This window comes from Bufo gargarizans, chromosome 9 (assembly GCF_014858855.1).
Source record: "Bufo gargarizans isolate SCDJY-AF-19 chromosome 9, ASM1485885v1, whole genome shotgun sequence".
In the NCBI taxonomy this organism is placed as follows: Eukaryota; Metazoa; Chordata; class Amphibia; order Anura; family Bufonidae; genus Bufo; species Bufo gargarizans.
In genome coordinates this window covers 172449590-172469574 of record NC_058088.1, presented here as the reverse complement: position 1 = coordinate 172469574, position 19985 = coordinate 172449590, and the positions used below count along the sequence as shown (strand labels likewise).

The 19985-nt window shown below is 44.0% G+C and overlaps 1 protein-coding gene across 1 annotated transcript in view; it reads left to right on the top strand.

The window, feature by feature from the left end:
• Positions 1–19985, top strand: part of ARHGAP4 (Rho GTPase activating protein 4) — a 75863-nt gene that overhangs the window by 32311 nt on the left and 23567 nt on the right. Inside the window, exons 2-11 of the mRNA XM_044268592.1 lie at positions 901–1090; positions 3006–3168; positions 3954–4016; positions 8474–8656; positions 9383–9511; positions 9600–9821; positions 11866–11967; positions 13597–13791; positions 17533–17617; positions 19283–19310. Coding sequence (XP_044124527.1) covers positions 901–1090; positions 3006–3168; positions 3954–4016; positions 8474–8656; positions 9383–9511; positions 9600–9821; positions 11866–11967; positions 13597–13791; positions 17533–17617; positions 19283–19310 — 1360 coding nt within the window. The remainder of the gene's footprint in view (positions 1–900; positions 1091–3005; positions 3169–3953; positions 4017–8473; positions 8657–9382; positions 9512–9599; positions 9822–11865; positions 11968–13596; positions 13792–17532; positions 17618–19282; positions 19311–19985) is intronic.

Below are 19985 nucleotides of genomic sequence, written 5' to 3'. Positions count from 1 at the left end.
AGCAATGCCTGATGTCACTGAGGGGTGCAAACGGGAGAACATGGCTGAATGCACATTGTGCATTGCTTTGTATTCCTGAAAATAGTAATGGAAGCAAAGGGAACATTATCCTGAGAAAACAAGGACTTGCAGGAGTCATAGAATGAGTGTTGTTAGTATGGATGACTTGTAATATAATATAAGGGTACATAAGTTCCTGAGATGCCTCACGCTCATACCCAGCTCATAAAAACCCAAATCCCATGTCTTAAAGGGGTATTCAGGTTTGTATAATACAATTCTCTGCGGCTTTCAAGATCTCTGCTAGGAATCTTCATCGTTTACATCCAACGAATAAAAATCTCTCCTGGTTATATGGTGGACGCCTGCCCCTTGGTGCTCCAACAGCCTAATCTGAATAAATATAAAAGTCCACATAACTCAGCAACCCTAAATGCTTCAGAGAAATGAAATGCATTGTTTTGATCAGCACGGTCAACCTTACCATTCGATATACATGGTTTATCAGTGTCGATCATTCTGACAGATTATTTGCTTCCTTCACTATTCTTGCTGTCTGTCAAAAGTGCTGGAAACACCAATTAAACCTCAACAGAGAGGACTTGCCAAAATCTGAGACATGTATATAATGGAGCTATACAAGTGCTGGTGGACAGTGGTCAGAAGTCCCCAGAGAAGTCACACTGCAGGCATATTGACTTTAAGCTGTTCAGCACTGTAAACAATGGGGACAACACGTCTACTTGCCCTGCAGAATATATTTTGTTCTGGCCTGTTATATAAGTGTAACCATATTGGTACCACCAGCCTGTATCATATAAAATATAAGAGAATATAACAATGTCTGGTCTATTACTATGACTAAGATGTAACCTTGACTTGTCTTCTTCCTGTCCTTAGAGATCCGCAGCCAGCTGATTGAGCAAGGTAAATGCATAGATTCTCAGGTGGAGCACCGACAACAGCTGCTGCAAGAATTGAGTGAATTCCTTCGCAGGAAGGCAGAGATCAATCTGGAATATTCCCGCAGTCTTGAAAAGCTGTGTGACCGTTTCTCCTCCAAAATCCGCAACTCAAAGGACCATCAGAGGTAATGGCTCAATTAGTAGGAACGTTTCAAAAAACTTACATGGTAAGGGTGACCATCCATTTTAGAAAGCTGCCCCCGATACCCTCCATACACAAGCACACTTGGTTCGGCTGAGCATTCATGTGTTCTCAGTAGGGGCAATCCTACTGCCTAGTCCTTCTTTGCACAGACACCTACCATCGAGAAAGAGTTGGAGGCCCTCATATACATTAGATGGTTGGCCTGTCCCACAGAAACGTTGGGTTCTGCTAACATACACGGCATCTAATGTGGCTGGCCAGGGTTGTCTAGCATTGGCATGTTTTTTATATACCACCCCCTTCATGCTGGACCTGCTCCGTGCCACTTGATTCCAGCTCTCTTCACGTGCACTTCCGGTATGGACAGGGTCATGTGCACCAATGCAGCCAATGACCGGCCTCAAACACCACACAACCCAGCAGTGATATGCCGCTTGGAGAGACATCACTGCTGAGGCTAGTCATTGGCTGCAGCAGTGCATGTGGCCCTGTCCATGCTGGAAGTTTACATGTGAGGACCGGAGACGCAATAAAGAGAGTTGCGGACCCAACTGAGCAGTGGAGAGAAGGTAAGTATGCTGTCCTTCACAAGTGTGGCTTGGTGGAATAGTATTTAAAAAAAAACTATCAATGCCAAGTGATCCTCAGACCTGAACCCTAAGTGAGGAACCTTATAAAGGTCTTCATACATTTCTTTTTTCATCATTGGGTGCAGTTAGCTTACAGAGAGCATCCACAGAGTATATAGTCTTACTCAAGGTGCTAATTTCTCTTGAGCTTAAGGAGGTCTACAATCAGTGCTAGTAGATCCAAATACCACTGACGTTTAGGTGAAGGAAAGTGCAAACCATATAAGGTGCCACAACATAGCACTCAGAATGAGCAGATAATGGGAGTTGTAGTGGTCCCGACTAGAGAATGTGTGGACGTCCCCAGGCTGTCGCTACCTAGGGCTGGAGCACTAAAAAGGAGTGTGCACCGTTTGTCGGGCACTCCCTGTAGTTCGGGCTTTCCCCTTGATGTTGGTGGTTGTATGGATGCTTAGCAGGAGGTTTGGTGCATGCAATGCAATGCAGTGGACAGCATGTGCTGTAGTAGGAGTCAGTAACCAGGGCAGGTTTAACAAAACAAATGTCCTTCTTTACTTGAATGCAAAAGAGGAGATGTAGTACAGTCAACAACAGTCTGTACACAATGCAAATCCTTTACCCAGATGTCTGTGCATGAATTAGGCAATGTTTGAATTACACTGTCTTGCTAAAGTCTCTTTCATTTGAATCTCTGGCTATTGTATTCTATCAGTAATGCCTGCAATTCCCACAGTGGCTTGCAGGTCCCAAGATACGATTGGCCAGGTTGTTCCTGAGGTGTGTAGGGTGTCTTAATCTGTTACCCCTCCAAAGCAGCAGGGTCTGGAAAGCTTTATGCAAGTTACTTTGCTGACTGACTTCTCGCCTGGCCATGCTGATTCTCTAGTCTTGTCTTTCGTCCTCTCTTGCTGCAGTAGAAGCAGAGGATCTAACGGAGATCTGTTAGTCTCTGGATTGTTGAAGCTGGAGGCCTGAGGAGAGGAGCACATAGTATCTACTCAATAGGCCCTTCAAGCTCTCCCTCAGACTAACTAAAACTCTCTATCCATAGGGGTGGAGCCAGTTCACAACCTAAGTTCCCTAAGAGGGCTGGGCCTGGATAATTAACCCTGGATGTACCTCCACCATGCATAGATATTATGAGTAGACATTACATAGCCTAGAATCATATTACCTTAAATTACATTACAGTGCATTGCAGATACCCCTGTACTGAGGTTCTGCAAATGGATATCAGTGCCCTTTAAACCTGTTCCATCTCTGTTTTCTGTCCTCTTACATCTTGACATCCTCTTTTTATCTTAGGAAGGAGCAACCCCTTATGTCTCCGGTCAATTGCTGGTACCTGATCCTAAACCACACACGTCAAGAAAGCCGGGATTATGCCGCCCTCAGTGACGTGTACAGCTCACATCTCATTCCGAGGCTCGCACATACAGGGGAGGACCTCGTCCGCCTCACAAAGAAGGTATGAGCGGGACTAAAGAAAAAAAGTAGACTGAGCCTGACAAATAAGAACGCTGGGCCAACTAGTCAGGGACTACCATATGGCACCCATTACAGCTCTTATAGGTGGTCATCCAGGTTTCCACATGCCTGTGTCTGCATCGATACAAGCTAAAGATGCATCAGACATAATTGGGTGACACTCCCTGCATAGTTGCCAACGGCTCTGAATTTTCAGGGGCTGTCCCTAATTTTCTGAGACAGTCCCGGCAAATTTTGGCTGAAAATGGGTGGGACTTATGTAATCCCCACCATTAAATGGGTGGTCCATTGAGTTTTTGAGTGTTCCTGGGGACTTGGCTTACATACCTCGAATTTACCAACTACGGTGTTGGCAAGTATGCTCTTGCGAAAACTATATATGTATTTACCAACATTAGAGCATTTCAAGCCACGCCCAATTCTGACACGCCCTTTTTAATCCATATTTGCATAAACCCTGCCCTTTTCTATCCAGTTTGTGAGACAATCCCATGAAAATTGGAATGGGTAAATATTGATGGAGAACATACAAGGATATAGGGTTGATGCGTTTTAGGATATGCATTTATAATTTTCCCTTCCCCCTCTTGTCTTCTCCATTGTGACTACCCATGACTATTTTTGTCACAAATATCTCAGCGTGTGGGTTGGAGGCGATGTCACCGCATCATGCTACGTTATTTACATAACTATTTCCATATCTATTTACGGATGGTTCTGCTGAAATCCTCGCCTTATGCTGTTTTCTTCTCCACCCCCTTCCAGAGTAAAGACATTGGCGCTCAGCAGCAGGAGGATCTGATGAAGCTGGTGTTGGAGTTGCAAGGCGTGAGTATGGGTGGCACATAGACTACAACTTGACTTTGAGTCATCGTGACATAAAGTCACATCTGGCCGGGACTCAAGAGTCGCCTGTTTATATATTTTGAACGCGTGATTCAACTTGCTGGAATCTGTACCTTTCAATGTGCAAAACGGAGAGGCCCTCTGGGTAATGCCATCGGCATGGCATTTCCATGAGTCAGGAGACGGCTTATGCTGACTCGCAACATCCCGAGATAAATCTAATCCACACGCTGCCGAAAAAATATGCACCAATGGTTAATGTTAGCATCCCCCTGGCTTCATTGCTCATGCCGGCAGAAGGGAGTGATGTTGCGGTGCACTACTACAATGTACTTGATATCAAAGTTGCAGCATTATAAAAAGTGTATCCTGAGGAGCCCAATAGACATATGACCCATTCAATTAGGGGACAGCGTTGACTAGTGGTCCGAGCTCCTGTGACTTGTCCCTGTAATTATTTTAAACGGGTTTTCTGGGAGTACAAAATGATGATCTATGGTCAGGATAGGTCATCACTATCTGACCAGTGGCAGTCCGACTCCCGGCCCCACCGCCGTTGTTTGAAGAGGCTCAGTGCTCCGGTGAGAGCTGCAGCTTCCTCACAGTTTATCAAGCACAGCGCTATACATTGTATAGTGGCTGTGCTTGGTATTGCAGCCCAGGTCTATTCACTTGAATGGGACTGAGCTGTGCCTTGGCCGCAGTGCTCACCAGAGCGCCGTGGCCTCTGCAAACAGCTGATCGGCGGGGGTGCCGGGAGTCAGACCCCCACTAATCTGATATTGATAACCTCTCCTGATGATAAGCCATCAATATAGTACTCTTGGAAAACCCTTTTAAGGTGGATTTCGTCTCTGGACTCCATCTACCAGAAGTAGGGATGCAGAGGCATCAGTCAAAGCCAGGTCCTGGTACTTGAAGTGGCCCTATGTCACACAAGACACCAGTAGTATAGATAACAGTTGCTCAGGGGAGGGGGTCTCTCACAGATTTTTCATTGGGGTCCAGGAGATTGCTTTTACACTTCTTCCTTCCTGGTTTTCAACGTTAAAAGACACATAAATAACGGTATAAAATTCGTAGAGCACATTGTAAATTTGGGGTTCCATTTTGGGCTCCGTATTGTAAAAAGGATATGGGAGAGCTAGAATAAAGAGCAGGAGCCTAAATCAAAGCGGTTCTGCAGGGTTAGAAAAATATGGCAGCGTTCCTCTGCAAACATTGGTGGTGGGATCAGACAGGCGATCCTGTGGACAACTCATCATCCGTATACTCTGATCATACTATATACTCTGATCATACCATATACTCTGATCATACCATATACTCTGATCATACTATATACTCTGATCATACCATATACTCTGATCATACCATATATACTCTGATCATACCATATATACTCTGATCATACCATATATACTCTGATCATACTATATACTCTGATCATACCATATACTCTGATCATACTATATACTCTGATCATACCATATACTCTGATCATACCATATACTCTGATCATACCATATATACTCTGATCATACCATATATTCTGATCATACCATATACTCTGATCATACCATATATACTCTGATCATACCATATACTTTGATCATACCATATATACTCTGATCATACCATATACTTTGATCATACCATATATACTCTGATCATACCATATACTCTGATCATACCATATACTTTGATCATACCATATATACTCTGATCATACCATATACTTTGATCATACCATATCTTGTAGCCAACATGTAAGAAAAAAATAAAATAAAAACAGATGCAAATGTTAGAAAACTAAAAATTAACTACTTACCTACTTATCTCGGTGATCCAGTGCTGACGCTCCAGCAATCCTCCTGTCTTTGCTCACAAGTGGTCAGCATTTGACTACAGCAAAAATCTGTGGTCACATATTGTACTACTGGCATCATGGCTCCATCACTGATTGGTGATGCCGGTACGTGACCACTGCGCCCACTGATTTTTTGCTATAGTCACATGCTGGCTGCTTGTAAGCAAAGAGCAGGAGGAGTGCTGGAGCTTCTACTTTGGTTTTCCAGTGGGAAAAGAACAGGATAGTAGTTTTAATAGTAATTTTTTATTTTATTTTTTTGGTTTTACATTTGTAGCCCTTTTTTTCTCACAAGCTGGAAAAACCATTTAAGATAACACAGTGCATTTACCCAGCAGCCCCATGTTAAGCCACAAAGTACTTTGTCATCACAGTGACTTGTGGCATCCGATAGACTTCTGTTCAGTGCGCCTGACAAACTCAGCTCTGCTGCATCTGTATATGAAGTGCCTGTTTCAGCCGATGAAGAAGTTTCCCACATAGTGATGAGCGGCAGGGGCTATATTAGAATTAGCAATATTTCGCGAATATTTGGGCAAATATTCGTCATAAATTCGCGAATTCGGGAATTTGCCATTATTTTCTTGATTGTGAAAAATCTTCAATGTAATATGGGCGTATTGCGCACGCAATACAGGCGTGGGTCACTTTTGCTACGTTTTTCAAGCTGCTCGAAGTTTCCTGAGACTGGAGAAAACGGTTGGCACGGCAGAACATTACAATAGCTTTATATGCAGATAGAGTGCTCCAATATATTTGCGATTGAGCAAATCGGCAATTAATGATTCGCATATTTTGGCGCAATACGTGCAATTTCACATTTTAGCAGGTCTGACTACATATTACTGATTGGTGTACTATATATTGTTGTGACATCACAGCACTATGTCTGTAGCCTGTATGTATGGACAGCAGAGAAACAGTAAGTCCTATCACACTACCTAACACCCTGCACTGGAACCTATCAGCTACACTATATCAGGATATAACCTACACTGACTATCTCCCACTAACTATCTGTATTATATATATATAAGCTATCTATCTAATGTAATGAGTAGAAAGCACAGAGCACAGCAACGTCACTGCTCTCTGTCTCAGAATTGCGAAAAACAGCAGAAAATGGCTGCTGGGGAGGTTCTTATATAGTAAAGGGTTCGGCAACTTTCCTATTGGTTGCTAGGGATGTTGCTAAGCTCTGACAAAGATATTGCAGCCTTCTCATTGGCCCACAAGCAAGCAGCATGGAGGGATCATGGGTTCAGATGGAAAAAAAAAACTAGAATATTGACGAATACGAATATATAGCACTATATTGTAAATCTTCGCAAATTCTCGAAGTGGCAATATTCGCAATTAAAGTTCGCGATTTGAATATTCGCGCTCAACACTATTCCCATAGACACGCAGTTTGGAAAATGAAGAAGGTGCACACAGGGACACGCCCTCACAGTGGAGCCAAGTGAGTGTAGATTATAGCCATATTACTCATTTCCTCTACTGAAACATTTTAAGGAACCTTGAAAACTGAGCAAAACAAAATATTTTTCTTTGGGTGTACTTATCCTTTAATTACACTTTTTAGTTCATGAACTCTGAGGCTCCAGTGTTTTTGTCTTCTGGTGTCAGAATGCCAGTGTGGAATTATCATCTAGGGCACTGTGGTTACAGTCATGCCGTGCTGTTCATGGAGGACATGAGTATCTTCTCACACTTTGCTTTTCTGACAGCCAACTACCGCCTCCTGCTGGAAGCAAAGCAAAAAATATATATTTTTCCATCAAGAAAGCATTTGCAATCATGACCTGAAATTTTTGTAAAACTTTTTGTGAGGACAACACAAATGGCTGCCACCAGAACCTGCCTTAGTTTGGTTGGTGCCCAGTGAGGCTTTTCATACTGTCATATAGTGTACAAAAAATGCTACCATACTGTGCCTATTTGTAAGTGCCATACAGTGTGGTGCCTAAACACTCAATACTTAATGATAATGGTAGCAGTGCCACACAAGTCAAAGTAAAAATCGCCATATAGTGCTAAGATGATATACCATAAAGTGCCTAAGTAGCAATGCCACATAACACCTAAATAAATAGCACCGTATAGTGGAAAGCAAATATACCACACAGTACCGAGATATAGTGCAAAGATAATATTCCAAACTGTATCTAAGTAGAAGTTTCACACAATGTAAATCGCACATAACACCAATATAAAGTGACCAAATAACAACTCCCTATATAAAACAATATAATAACAGTGCTGCACAATAAGATCCCGGTGGTCACAGGCCATCAGTGGCATCCCCTGAATTTTTGGCTTGACCCGTATGACCAATTTTAAAGTTTAATTCTGGTCGGAGGTGATGGTGTAAGCATTAAGAATAGGGAAGGATGACTGATGTTGCATACCCATGAGCTGTGCAGGTTGACACTAGATGTCCTACCGTAGCAAGTTTTTGTAGAGTTTTTTTGTTTGTTTTTTACCTCGTGTTGCCTAAAACATAACTGGTGAGAAGGAACCTTCTTTTACTGGACCGGTGTAAAATGACTTCTCTTCTCATCGACAGGCCATGAAGACATACCAGCTGTATCACAATGACTGTCTAAACTCTGAGCACAAACTGCGGGAGGCAGAGAAGCAGGACGAAAAGCGCACTGGCAAAGTAAGCGAGCAGACCGCAAGCTCCCCGGTGGCTGAGAGGGGGCCTAGACGTAGCTCACTGAAGAAGAGCGAGAGGCTGGTTGAGAAGGTAAGGAGCAGTGTAATATGCCAAATCTGTAACTTGGCACTAACCATTATTTTATAGAATTAGTATAACCTTATTTTGTTGAGGGTCCAATGGGCTCCTAAAACTGGACATTTATAATGGATAGCTGAATGGTTCTTTGGCCAAGAGCTACTTCTCCTAACTTGCCCATAGATATGCACACTCTGCTTGGCCGAGCACACGTGCTTATTTCATTAGGGAAGGGGCTTAGGCAGGGTGCCAAATCTCCTTAAAGAGACCAGTCCTGTATAGAGACTTATTGGCAATGCTCCATCGGAAACAAATATGCAAAGAGGTATCTCCCAAGGAAGAGAACCATCTCACCAGCACCACCTCTTGGACGTGGTTTTCTGAGTCAAAATCTGACTTTCCTACAAGTCTTGGGATTTGACAAGGGAATATAGCCAAGCTCTTCCATGGAAGATATTAGGTTGCTGCCACATAGGTTGTTGACAGGTCCTGACAAAAGCATCCCTGCCCTCAAGTTCTTTAAGACATTGACATGGCCAAAATTAAGAATTGCTTTGTTCCCATAGACACCAATGTGGCTGTCCATGTAATGTATAGATGTGCTGGTTCCTACAAAGAGAGGTGCTCTTTGTAGTTGCTCTACTGCCCAGGGTAAATCATACAGGTCAGAATGGTCTTTCATGGAAGGTAGTTTCTAAACTAGACAAACCCTTTAAATTGCCAACTGTTTTTTTCCAGAGATTAAAAAAGTATCTTGAGAACAGTCAAAAATGCACAAAGGCCCGAAATGAATATCTTATCAACTTGAACACAGTGAACACCAACCTCAATAACTACTTTATTAATGACATCAGCGACCTCATCGATGTAAGTGGCTTCTCCTGTGCTCACCTTCATTCTTGGCCATTGTTCCTGCACCCTGGTAATGTGCACCTTTCTGTGTTTTCTTGTACAGTGTTGCGATCTTGGCTTTCATCTGTCTCTGGGGAAGACGTTGCGAGTGTTCCTGCAGGCTGAGGAACGAGTCCAAGCCTCTCGACAGCAAGGTCTTCAGGCTATTGAAGGGGCAGTTGATAACTTAGATGCACAGGCAGACAAAAACAAGATGATGGAGATGCGGGGTGATGCCTTCTGTCCTCCTGCTCGATTTGAATTCCAGCCCCATGAGGGTGATGAGGTATGGAGCCTGCTTTTCTCCTGGCTGTCAAGACTTACTTGAATAAAAGATGTTGTCCCACCATAAAAATAAATAAATCACATTCATTGTATAAATCATAGCAAATTATTAACTTTTGCCATGCACATGCTGTTAAAAAAAAGAACATCATCACGTGAAGTGTCCTGGTCCTGGTGTTTAACATGTATAGCAATGTACACGTCCACCTATTAGCTGAGTGCTGGTGGACATGCATTCTCATTTTCCCAGGCTGAGAAGCAGGGTCGGCTCCAGGTTCATGTGAGCCTTTGGGCAATAAATCTGAGTGGGCCCACCTTGTGGCATTTCTTTACATTTTCATGTATCCCCGGCTCCCACATCATATAATGACCCCCATACAGTATAATGACCACTAGTGGAAATTTGCCTATATTAGGCGTATTTCTGGCAAAGATTGTGCCGCAAAGGTCCTTTGCGCCGCAATCTGCAACTTTTCCCCACTCGTGCCAGGTCTAAAAAAGGTGGCGTGGGCAGGAAAGGGGATACAGTTATGGATACCACCGCTATACATTGACTGGATACTTTCATACAGTGATCGGATAAAACCTCCATACAGTAACTGGATAAAAGGGTATAAGAGGGCACAATACATAGAGTGATGAGGGGCACTGTACAGGGTATGGTAAGGGGGCACAGTACGGGGTGGGGGGCACAGTCACATGACCCTGTGACAGTAGAAGGTCCTTATGGTGCATGCAGTTTACACACTACCATAATGAGAGGCAGAAGACTGAGACAGGGACCCGGGGCCCTGGATGGACAGGAGGGGGGCACACAGCAGGTAGGTGGAAGGTGCTCTGAGGGAGATTCATACAAGAAGTAGGGGCAGCAATAGGAGATAGGAGGATGGAACAGGAGCTCTGGATACATGAGGGAGGAAAGGAGACAGCAGGGGCTCCATGAGGATGAGACAGGACAGGATATGTGGGGGGGGGGGGTAGGTGTCATGGAGGCAAACTGCTTAATGAGGCAGTAAAACAACTACATAGCATGAAGCTGCTGGTCTACAGCATCCAGCAGCAGCTTGAAGAGTTCCCTGAAGACCCCACCCCACCTGCCGTCCCACAGAGAAGAGACAGTCACAGTGCAGACTCACTCACAGACTGTCTTCACACTGCTGCTCCGGCCCTGCGGTCTCTCTCCTCCTCAGGCAGCAGGTCCTGTGTAGGGGGGCATGTCTGATGCTTCTCAGGCAAGATGTCCTGCTCTGCTGAACAGAGTGAAGAGAGGGCATGTCTGAAGCTCCACAGCACAGGAGCTTGTAAGGGGGACAGAAGCAGCCGGCCTCTGCATGCTGTTGATGCTCCTTGCTCCAGGCTGACGCTGCGGCCCTGCTACTGCTCCCGGGCCCCTTCTGCCCTTCCACAATAGCTACACTCCTGGAGCTGAGGTTAGTGAATGAAATAACTGCAGCTCCCTGTGCTCCAGCAATCTTTATTGATGGAAGCGCTCATAGCAGCTCAGTGGACCCCCCAGGAGCAGTGGGGTCCGGAACTTGCCCAGGTATGCCGGGTGCTGACGCCGGCCCTGCTGAGAAGACTCATCCTTGAGGGAAAGTAAGAGGGGACTATATTGTGAACTGTTAGAGGGGGGAGGAGACTAATTCTTTCCAGAGTGGCACCAAGAGGAGCACACAAAATAAATTAAAAAAATATATATTTTTCATACTAGGAATACTGTAAATTTCATTACAATAGCTGTTAAAACAGGTATTCTTATATAAAAAGGTGAAACTAAACAGCCTACATTCACCTTGTGATTCCTGTGATTGCCTTTTCAATGGTGCCCGGATCCCCGGTGCACACAGAAGGCATTCCCAGCCATTTCCTGCTTTGTCAGGAAGTCAACAGAAAGTGAAGCAGAGCATGGGACCTTCTGAACCATTTGAAGGTGATAGGACCGCTTTGTTTCTGTACTGGAATATGCCTTTAACAGCCTTTTAGGACTATTGAAATGATATGATAACCCATTTAAAAAATACATATGTTGTGGTCTCCTCCTTCAGGTGTTGGAGGTCCGATCTGAGCCACTTTTTCACCAGGAACTAATCACCAGATTTCAACATATTCAGTCCAGGCTGGAAAGGGAGCATCTAGAAACTGAAGAGGTATGTAGCACCTTCTTTGCACAGTATATACTGTAGTCTGTATACAGATTGGTTTGCATGTGTATGGATTTTGGATTTATTTTGTGGGGCTGACCATCGTAGACTTCAGTAAAAGCAACACATACAATGTCGCCTTCAAAATGGGACTTTTGAAACCCACAAGAGTCATTGTGCCACTGCCTGTATAAACCTTGAGCAGAACATGACTATGGCCAAAATACAGCTTGAAGTGCTTTCACTGGACCTTCTCTTAGCTCTTCCCTTCTTCTCTAAAGTCTTCCTTACTTGAGGTCCACATGCATTAAGGTACAGGTCATGTCTGGTCAGAGGTTATGTTCAGAGCCTCCACTGCAAACTGCATCAGATTTGAAGGGCATAATAGTGCTGTCTGAGACACTCTTTTTTCATCAAAGAGCTAGGAACATCTCAATAGAACACCAGTGTAAGACTGTTGGTAGTCACTTTCAGGAAAGGAGAAGGGGGGTGAGGGAACCATCTAACCCTTGGCCCCAACATGCCCTCCCACCACAAATAACACAGACAACCTTGTCACGTTTATAACTTTTATTTAACAATTTTGTTGGGTGGTAGTCGGCCACAGCTAATTCTTTAAACGGCATAACCATAGCTGAGCCCATGCGATCCGCCAGCCGCTGGGCTCCCAGCGGGCGGATGACGCCAGTTCACCTGCTCAGTAACCAACTTCTGTTTACCAGCCGCCAGCTGTGACTTAATAGGATGCCCCAATTAACAAGACCTACATGACCAAAAAACCCACCAACAGAAACCTCGTATCCAAACAATAGGGAGGGAGGGAGGGACACAGCGCTTCTGCAAAGAGGAAGAGGGAGGGGACGCAGAGCCTTATAAAGGGGCACTCAGCAGCACGCCCCTTCCTGCCGGCAGGATGCAACCATTAACCCCCAACGCCCCAGAACCTTAACCCAAACGAATGGGGCCCTATAACAAGGATAGGGGACCTAGGAAAAGGGGAAGGGGGACCCACAGTCCCTGTACACCCTCCCCATATGGTCAGGTGTCCACCAGGACATGGAGTCCATTGACTGCTGTTGGTATCCATAATGTAATGGATCCAGCATTGTGTAGGATTTCCATTATAAATGGAATCCTTGAAGCAAGTGTGAACACAGCCTTCGACATAACATACAGCATTACTGAGTAGGGTTGCACAGGCTGTGTGCCATAACCATGTCTCCTGTAGCTATATTCCATGCATAATAAAATGCTCATTCACATCTGTCATACATCATGCATATTGTAGCTGCAGAGCAAGATGAGGTGGGTCTAGGCATGGTGAAAAATGTGAGATCTCTTCACTACCAAACTTGTGGAGACCTACCAAACTTGTGGAGACTTTGTTTATCGAGATTGGGTCATCCAGTCTCAAGCCAAATCTGAGTTTCCCATTTTTTTTAGATTCATCTACAGTAGAAGCGATCATTTTTATTCAAGTTTATTTCAAATGTTGGAGAACCCCCAAAAACATCAGTATTCCCACTTTGGCATTGAAAACACCCCAACATTTATACAACCTTCCCCCAATCTCAGGAATCATATTCTCATACCAGCTATCTGGATGTAAAAGTTCTCAACCCCCTTTTTTTGCAGGTGAACAAGACTCTTAAAGCTACTCTCCAGTCCCTACTAGACCTCATTGGATCTGATGACTTTGACTTGTCCGACGCATTTCAGTCCAGCCAGTCGACCGAGTCCTTAAAATCCACAGGATCAGACACCAGCAGTAAGACAAGCACAGCCAAGAGACGGGCAAACCAGCAAGACACGGAGACCTTCCATGTTACAGTGAGAAGGGAATAGGTTGGAGGATATGGGGTTTGTTCTGATGAGGGTGGGAAAAGAAATGTGAGGACCCCGTAGAAAAAATGTGGATTTTAAATTATGAAGGCCCTCAATGGATGTGCAGGAAGAATTAGACAAATGACTATTCAAAGATGCTCAACAATACCACCATTCAAGATATTCTCATTCTCTGGCCATCTTTCCGAGGTTCCATTCACCATGCTAATGGACCATTCTTTACTATAGCACAATGGGCTGTCACTAGTAATTACAGGTCTTCTTCCAACAGCAGTAAGCTCTTTAAATAATGCCATCAGAAAAGAAGAAAATCAGGAATATTGACACTAGTTGTGCTTGTAGTTTCTTTAGAGGGGTTGTCTGGTTTAGAAAACCCATTTCAAACACCTTATTAGTGAATTGTGGGTTATTAGAGGAGTATCCCCTATTCAGGACCTTCAATTGTTAGACTGAATGGGGAGAGGGTTTTAAAGAGTGCCTCCTTTCCCCTGAAAAGCCTGGCACATCAGTGGATTACACGGACAACCAATTAACCCCTTAACAATCACTGGCAACCCTTTTATGGTGGCCTTATTTTAGATTACTGGGTATTGACAGCGCTCTAGAATAAGTGCCCCACAGGTTTCCCATGTCAGCTGGAGTGGGTGCTTGGCTGTCTAATGACAATTAAGCTTTTGGTGTAGCAGCCAGGTTTAGAAGAACCTCCGATCCTTGCTGTTTAAACCTTTAGATGCCATGATCAATAGTGGCCTTGGCACCTAATTGGTTTTATAGAGGGAGGGACACTCTCTGAATGCTCATCAGCACCCCTGCAATGCATTTTCGAGGTGCTGATGGATTGCCATGGCAGCTGGAGACCCAATGTAGGTCCGGTGGTCTGCCATTGACTGATATGATTAGGGGTTGTCCAGGATTTTGATATTGATGCAATATCCTCAGGGCCTAATAGGCTGCCTGTCAGTATAATAGGTGACAGACATAATACACTGCAATACAGAAGTATTGTAGTGTATTATAGATGTCAAGTAGGATTGGTCAAAGTAGGATTAAAGAAATTGTAAAAAAAAAAAAGAAAAAAAGGTATTAAAATGTTTTATCAAAGCTTTATTCATAGTAAAAAAAAAAAAAAAAGTAAAAAAAATTACTTTTTGTCCACAATGCGAACCATGATAGGACTTGATAGAAATGCCAGGATTGTTCACCCCTCCTCTCCAAAAAAAAAAAGGAATGTACCCTGACGTGGGCCCATTAAAAATTCCACTTGTTATGCAAAAATGAAACTCAAAAATGAAATAATGATAATATCCCACAGTTAGGTAGAAATGCAGTGGCTAGGTTTAAGGTTGCCTCAATGCTACGCTGGGTCCCCCAGGCCTTGTCGGGAAGTTAACACGTGTTGCTGCCCTCTGGAAGGGATGGTAAGGCGTGGTACACGCCAGGGGGCAATACGTCCAGAGAGTCAGGATCTGCAGTAAACCAGTGTGCTTCTTTACTGGAGAAACTCAAGTGCAAAACAATACAGGCAAGGCACTGAGCTTCTCAAGTCTCCTGCCTAGCAGAAGAAGGGTCCGTGCTGAGGAAAGGCCTGAGCTAGCTGTCACTCTCTTTTTTTTTTTTCTCAGAAGGCTAGTACCTGGGCTAAAGGGCTGTTGGCCCCCAGTGTCTGTGGCTCTCTGGCCCGCTGGTCAAAGGGCTGGTGACCAAGGGTCCATGGCAGAGTTTGCCCATCGAAGCGTCTTCTTCTGGTCACTCATGCAGTCTGGCATGAGTCTCTTCTATGAAACACTGGCTGCAATTGGCGTCACAAACAAACAGACTATTATCTACACCTGACCCAGACATTGCATAATTTAGCGTCAGTGTGTATAACCCCTATCCTGGCCATTGCAGATAGGGGTTATACACACTGACGCTAAATTATGCAATGTCTGTGTCAGGTGTAGATAATAGTCTGTTTGTTTGTGACGCCAATTGCAGCGTGCGCAGGGTACTATCACAGGGCCCTTCAAAGGTGTTATAACTCACGTTCCAGGTTAGGAATGCCAGAGTGGTGTGGTTGCCTATAATGTCTCTGTATGGTGATGATAATGGTGTCAACGGTGTCTCCTACCTGGGTACGGCTGGACTCCTGGCTCCTGGCTCACTTGCAATAAAATGGAGTGTAGTGGTAGGAGGAGTAATAGAGGGATTTTGCAGCAGAAATTGAGATCCAGACCTTTGGTAAAGTTCAAACTCGTCTTTACTGAGGGTAACTTTCATCCAAGCAAGGTACAGCTTTGGTCTTAGGTCCCAGCAGGTTTTCAGCAATGGTTGACAGGAATGAAATCTTCTGCTTTATCAACCTGGAGCTTGCAGGAAAGGACGTCTGCTTTGTTAGCGCTATACTGTGGCAGGAATTTGGCTTCTGCACTACTTTATATCTTCTGATGTATGGGGACTGACTAGCTGAGAAGGAATATGGCTTCTCCTGGGTCTCTGGACTTTACTCAGTTATCGTCTCAGGGTATGCTTTCTTTCTGGAACTGGAGGTTGTCTGCTTGCTTCATCCAGCTGAGGCTGCAGGGCTCAGGCTAGGGATTGTGATCAATGTCTCAGCACGAGACTTGGTCCTGGCTTTCTTCCCTATATCTGGGAGCTCCTAACATGCACATTTTACCCCTAGCAGGGGGTGGCCTGCACTCCTCACTAACTTCCTTCTCCATCCAGGGTGTAGGCTGTAGGAATAGTCCACACCTTCACAGAGGGGGAGCTAAGCTGGAATGAACTATTCCAGCTTAGAAATACTAAACTGTAACTAACTCCTTACCAAGCCATTGCTGCCACCTGCTGGTAAACATGGAAAATTACAACATTAGTGGAATTTAACATGGTTTATGCACATTTATGAATTACATAATGTAAAATCATATTAGATGACGAGGTAAAGGCTCTTAACAGATAGTAGTGGGGTAGAGGAGTGTCGTAACACAACTCTGGGGTGTTACATATCTGCAGACAATTAGGGGTTCTAACTGCTCTCCTTATATAAACTTTCTAACTGAACTAGAATCTTCTAGTGCGAGGGATGGAGTGGAGAATCAAAGCCTAAACAGAAAAACTGTTGCAATTTCAGTCTGTCGTAGACTTATATAGAGTTTCAATACAAGTGTACGGGAATGACTAAGAAAATTTTACAGACATAAACAAGTCTTCAGACGTAAACAACAGAGCTAAACCTGACAGCCGAAATAGTCCCTTATATAACTGTGAAAGATTTCTAACTTCTCAGTGCATAGGTAGAAAGTCCCAAAGTCTCTCAGTATTAGCTGGCTGTGCATCAACCTTTTCCAGTGCAGTGCAGATATAGTGCAATAACAGTGCAAATGAACAGGCTATATTACAATAATCATAAAATGCAGTTCAACAATATAAAACAGTATAAGTGTATAGAACGGCATAAATCACAGAGAAAGTTAACCCTTCAAAGTGCAATAAAGTAGTGAGTTGATTTTTGTTTGCTTAGTAGCAATATGGGCAAATGTCCCCAAACGTCAATAGTCCAAACTACCCTTTCTCCAGGGCACTACAGGAAATAAGCGGGTAAGGCCGTAAACATATTTTATCAGCATTCATCTATTAGGTTCACTTATTTTGTAGGACTTCTTGTCGCTGGTCCTACAGTTACAATAATACCATTTATGGTGGGGGCTGATAATTGCTTACTTGTAGTTTCCTTCTCTGTTTTAGAAATTGCAGAAGTATCTAGCAGGGAGAAGCACTATATGTAAATTACAAGCAAAGCGAGACCGCCTGAAGGAGGCCATAGATAAAGGCAAGTATACTGTGCGCAATACAGCTTTGCTGGGTATGTCCACTTTTCCAACTTTTTTACTCTAATGCAGGCATGTCCAAAGTGCGGCCCTCCAGCTGTTGCAAAACTACAACTCCCAGCATGCCTGGATAGCTTACAGCTATTAGGGCATGCTGGGAGTTGTAGTTTTGCAACAGCTGGAGGGCCGCACTTTGGACATGCCTGCTCTAATGCATATAAAAAATATGAAGGAACTATGAAAAGAGTAAGTATTAGAGATATCCTACTGTTTTGTGTCTACAGCTTCTCTACAGGCCCTTGTGTCTCCATGGTTACAGACTACAAACAAACCTAGTGTAGTCTGATCCTGCAGTCCTACTCCTTTCCATCTATCCCGTACCTACCAAATGTATGTTATCAAGAAGCGAGAGACAGATGGAAGCGAGTGTGACTTCAGGAGTAGGCTACAGCCAGCTTTCCTAGGAAAAGATAACATGTCATACTGACACGTGACTGCTAGAGCCAATTACTAGCGGCAGTAGTGATGTAAGTATTGTAGGGATCTACATGTGTGAACAGGACCAGCGGTGACCGATTTCACTTGACTGAGCAGTTTTGAAAGTCCGTTTTGGTTTATTTAGCATCCATCAGACCCTAGGACAATCAAGTTGTGTGGTCACTTGGGTGAAGCCACAGCACCAAAAATAAACACAAATCAAAGACCTTAGCCATCTGGGCACATAATAAACAGTATATCTACCTCAGCTAGGTACAAATCACAAAGGGATCAGGCTTTGAGAGGAGACAGGTCTACCAGCTTCTATTTATTCCCCAGTAGACTACACCTGAGAACACCTTAGGCTAGGGGGAATGGCTGTACTGGAGTGGAATGGAATGGCAGGCCCCTCTACCAATCCTACCTACCATCCAAAAAAAATAAAAATCCAGACCATGAATAAAATCTGAATAAACCCTCTCCAGTACTTTACCAAATACATTGATGAAGTATATATGGCACATGACTGCTGTGGCCAGTGATTGACAGTCATGTATTGGTATGGCATATCATCACTGCCAGAGGTCTACTGGGAAGTTGGTGCTAGGGTACTAGAGGATTGAAAAGGTAAGGAAGTGCCTATTCGTTAATTTAGTCCATAAGTAGCTTCCATAGGGATGGGGTACATGGGCCCATTATCCCTTCTCATAAACCATGTGAATTTATGCAAAGTTCCCCCTTTACACAAGTAACTCAACAACTGCAGCCAAGGAACGCCTTGGCCCGTATACCATTATAACAGGTTATGAACATCACCTGGAGGGGGCCATAATTTTAACATTTTCCTCCCCTGTATGTAAAACGGCACCATTCTTGTCCGTAAGTTGTGTCTGGTATTGCAGTTTCACCCCATGCACCCCATAGGACTGAACTGCAATACCAGACCCAGCCCATGGACCAGAGTGGTGCTGTCTCTGCCCAAAAAATTAACTTTATTCCCCCAAATTTTTTGCAATCCTTTTTTTAAAAAAATCTGTTTTCCCCCGTTAGACTTCTGTGTCTACAGATCTGCAAACTAAAGAGGATTTCTAATAAGAAGGGTTATTCAAAATTGAATATGAAAACCTCTGAGGAAGTTGCCGTATTTCTGTACACTCTGCATTTCTCACTTTTTCCATTTTCCTCCACAGCTGCTGAGTCACACAGTAACATCTCTGGGTATGTATCACATTTGTTCTTCACATTGAGGTACTGAGGAGGAAGGGGAAGCGCAATCTATCAGATAACATGCCTTCACGAAACCACGCGCCAACATCTTTGCTTTCCCAATGATTTCTAATCTGTTCCATGATACCCTTTAAAATATGATTAAAAAAATCAATCTAACAGCATGATAGAAAAAAAAACTTGAAAACCTTTAGGCTCTGTTCACACTGGTGTCAGCGATTAAAGGGGTTTTCTGAAACTTAGATATTGATGACCTATCCTCAGTCAGGATCGGTCATCAATATCAGATCATGGGGGTCCGACACCCTCAACCCTCACCAATTGGCTGTTTCGGTCAGGCATCGGAAACTATACAGTGGACGGACTGTGTAGTGGCTATGCTGGGGGACTGCAGCTCAGCTCCCATAGTGGATGGAGCCATCGGAAACTATACAGACGGACTGTGTAGTGGCCATGCTGGGGGACTGCAGCTCAGCTCCCATAGTGGATGGAGCCTTTTGTCCACTGTAGCATCTCTGGTGCCTGACCGAAACAGCTGAGGATACGTCGGCAATATCGAAGTCCTGTAAAATCCCTTTAAAGGGGTATACCGGTTCGAAAATGAACAGCTCTCTGATATCTCCGGGACTCCCATAGAAAGGAATGCAGCCAGCATACTGACCAGTC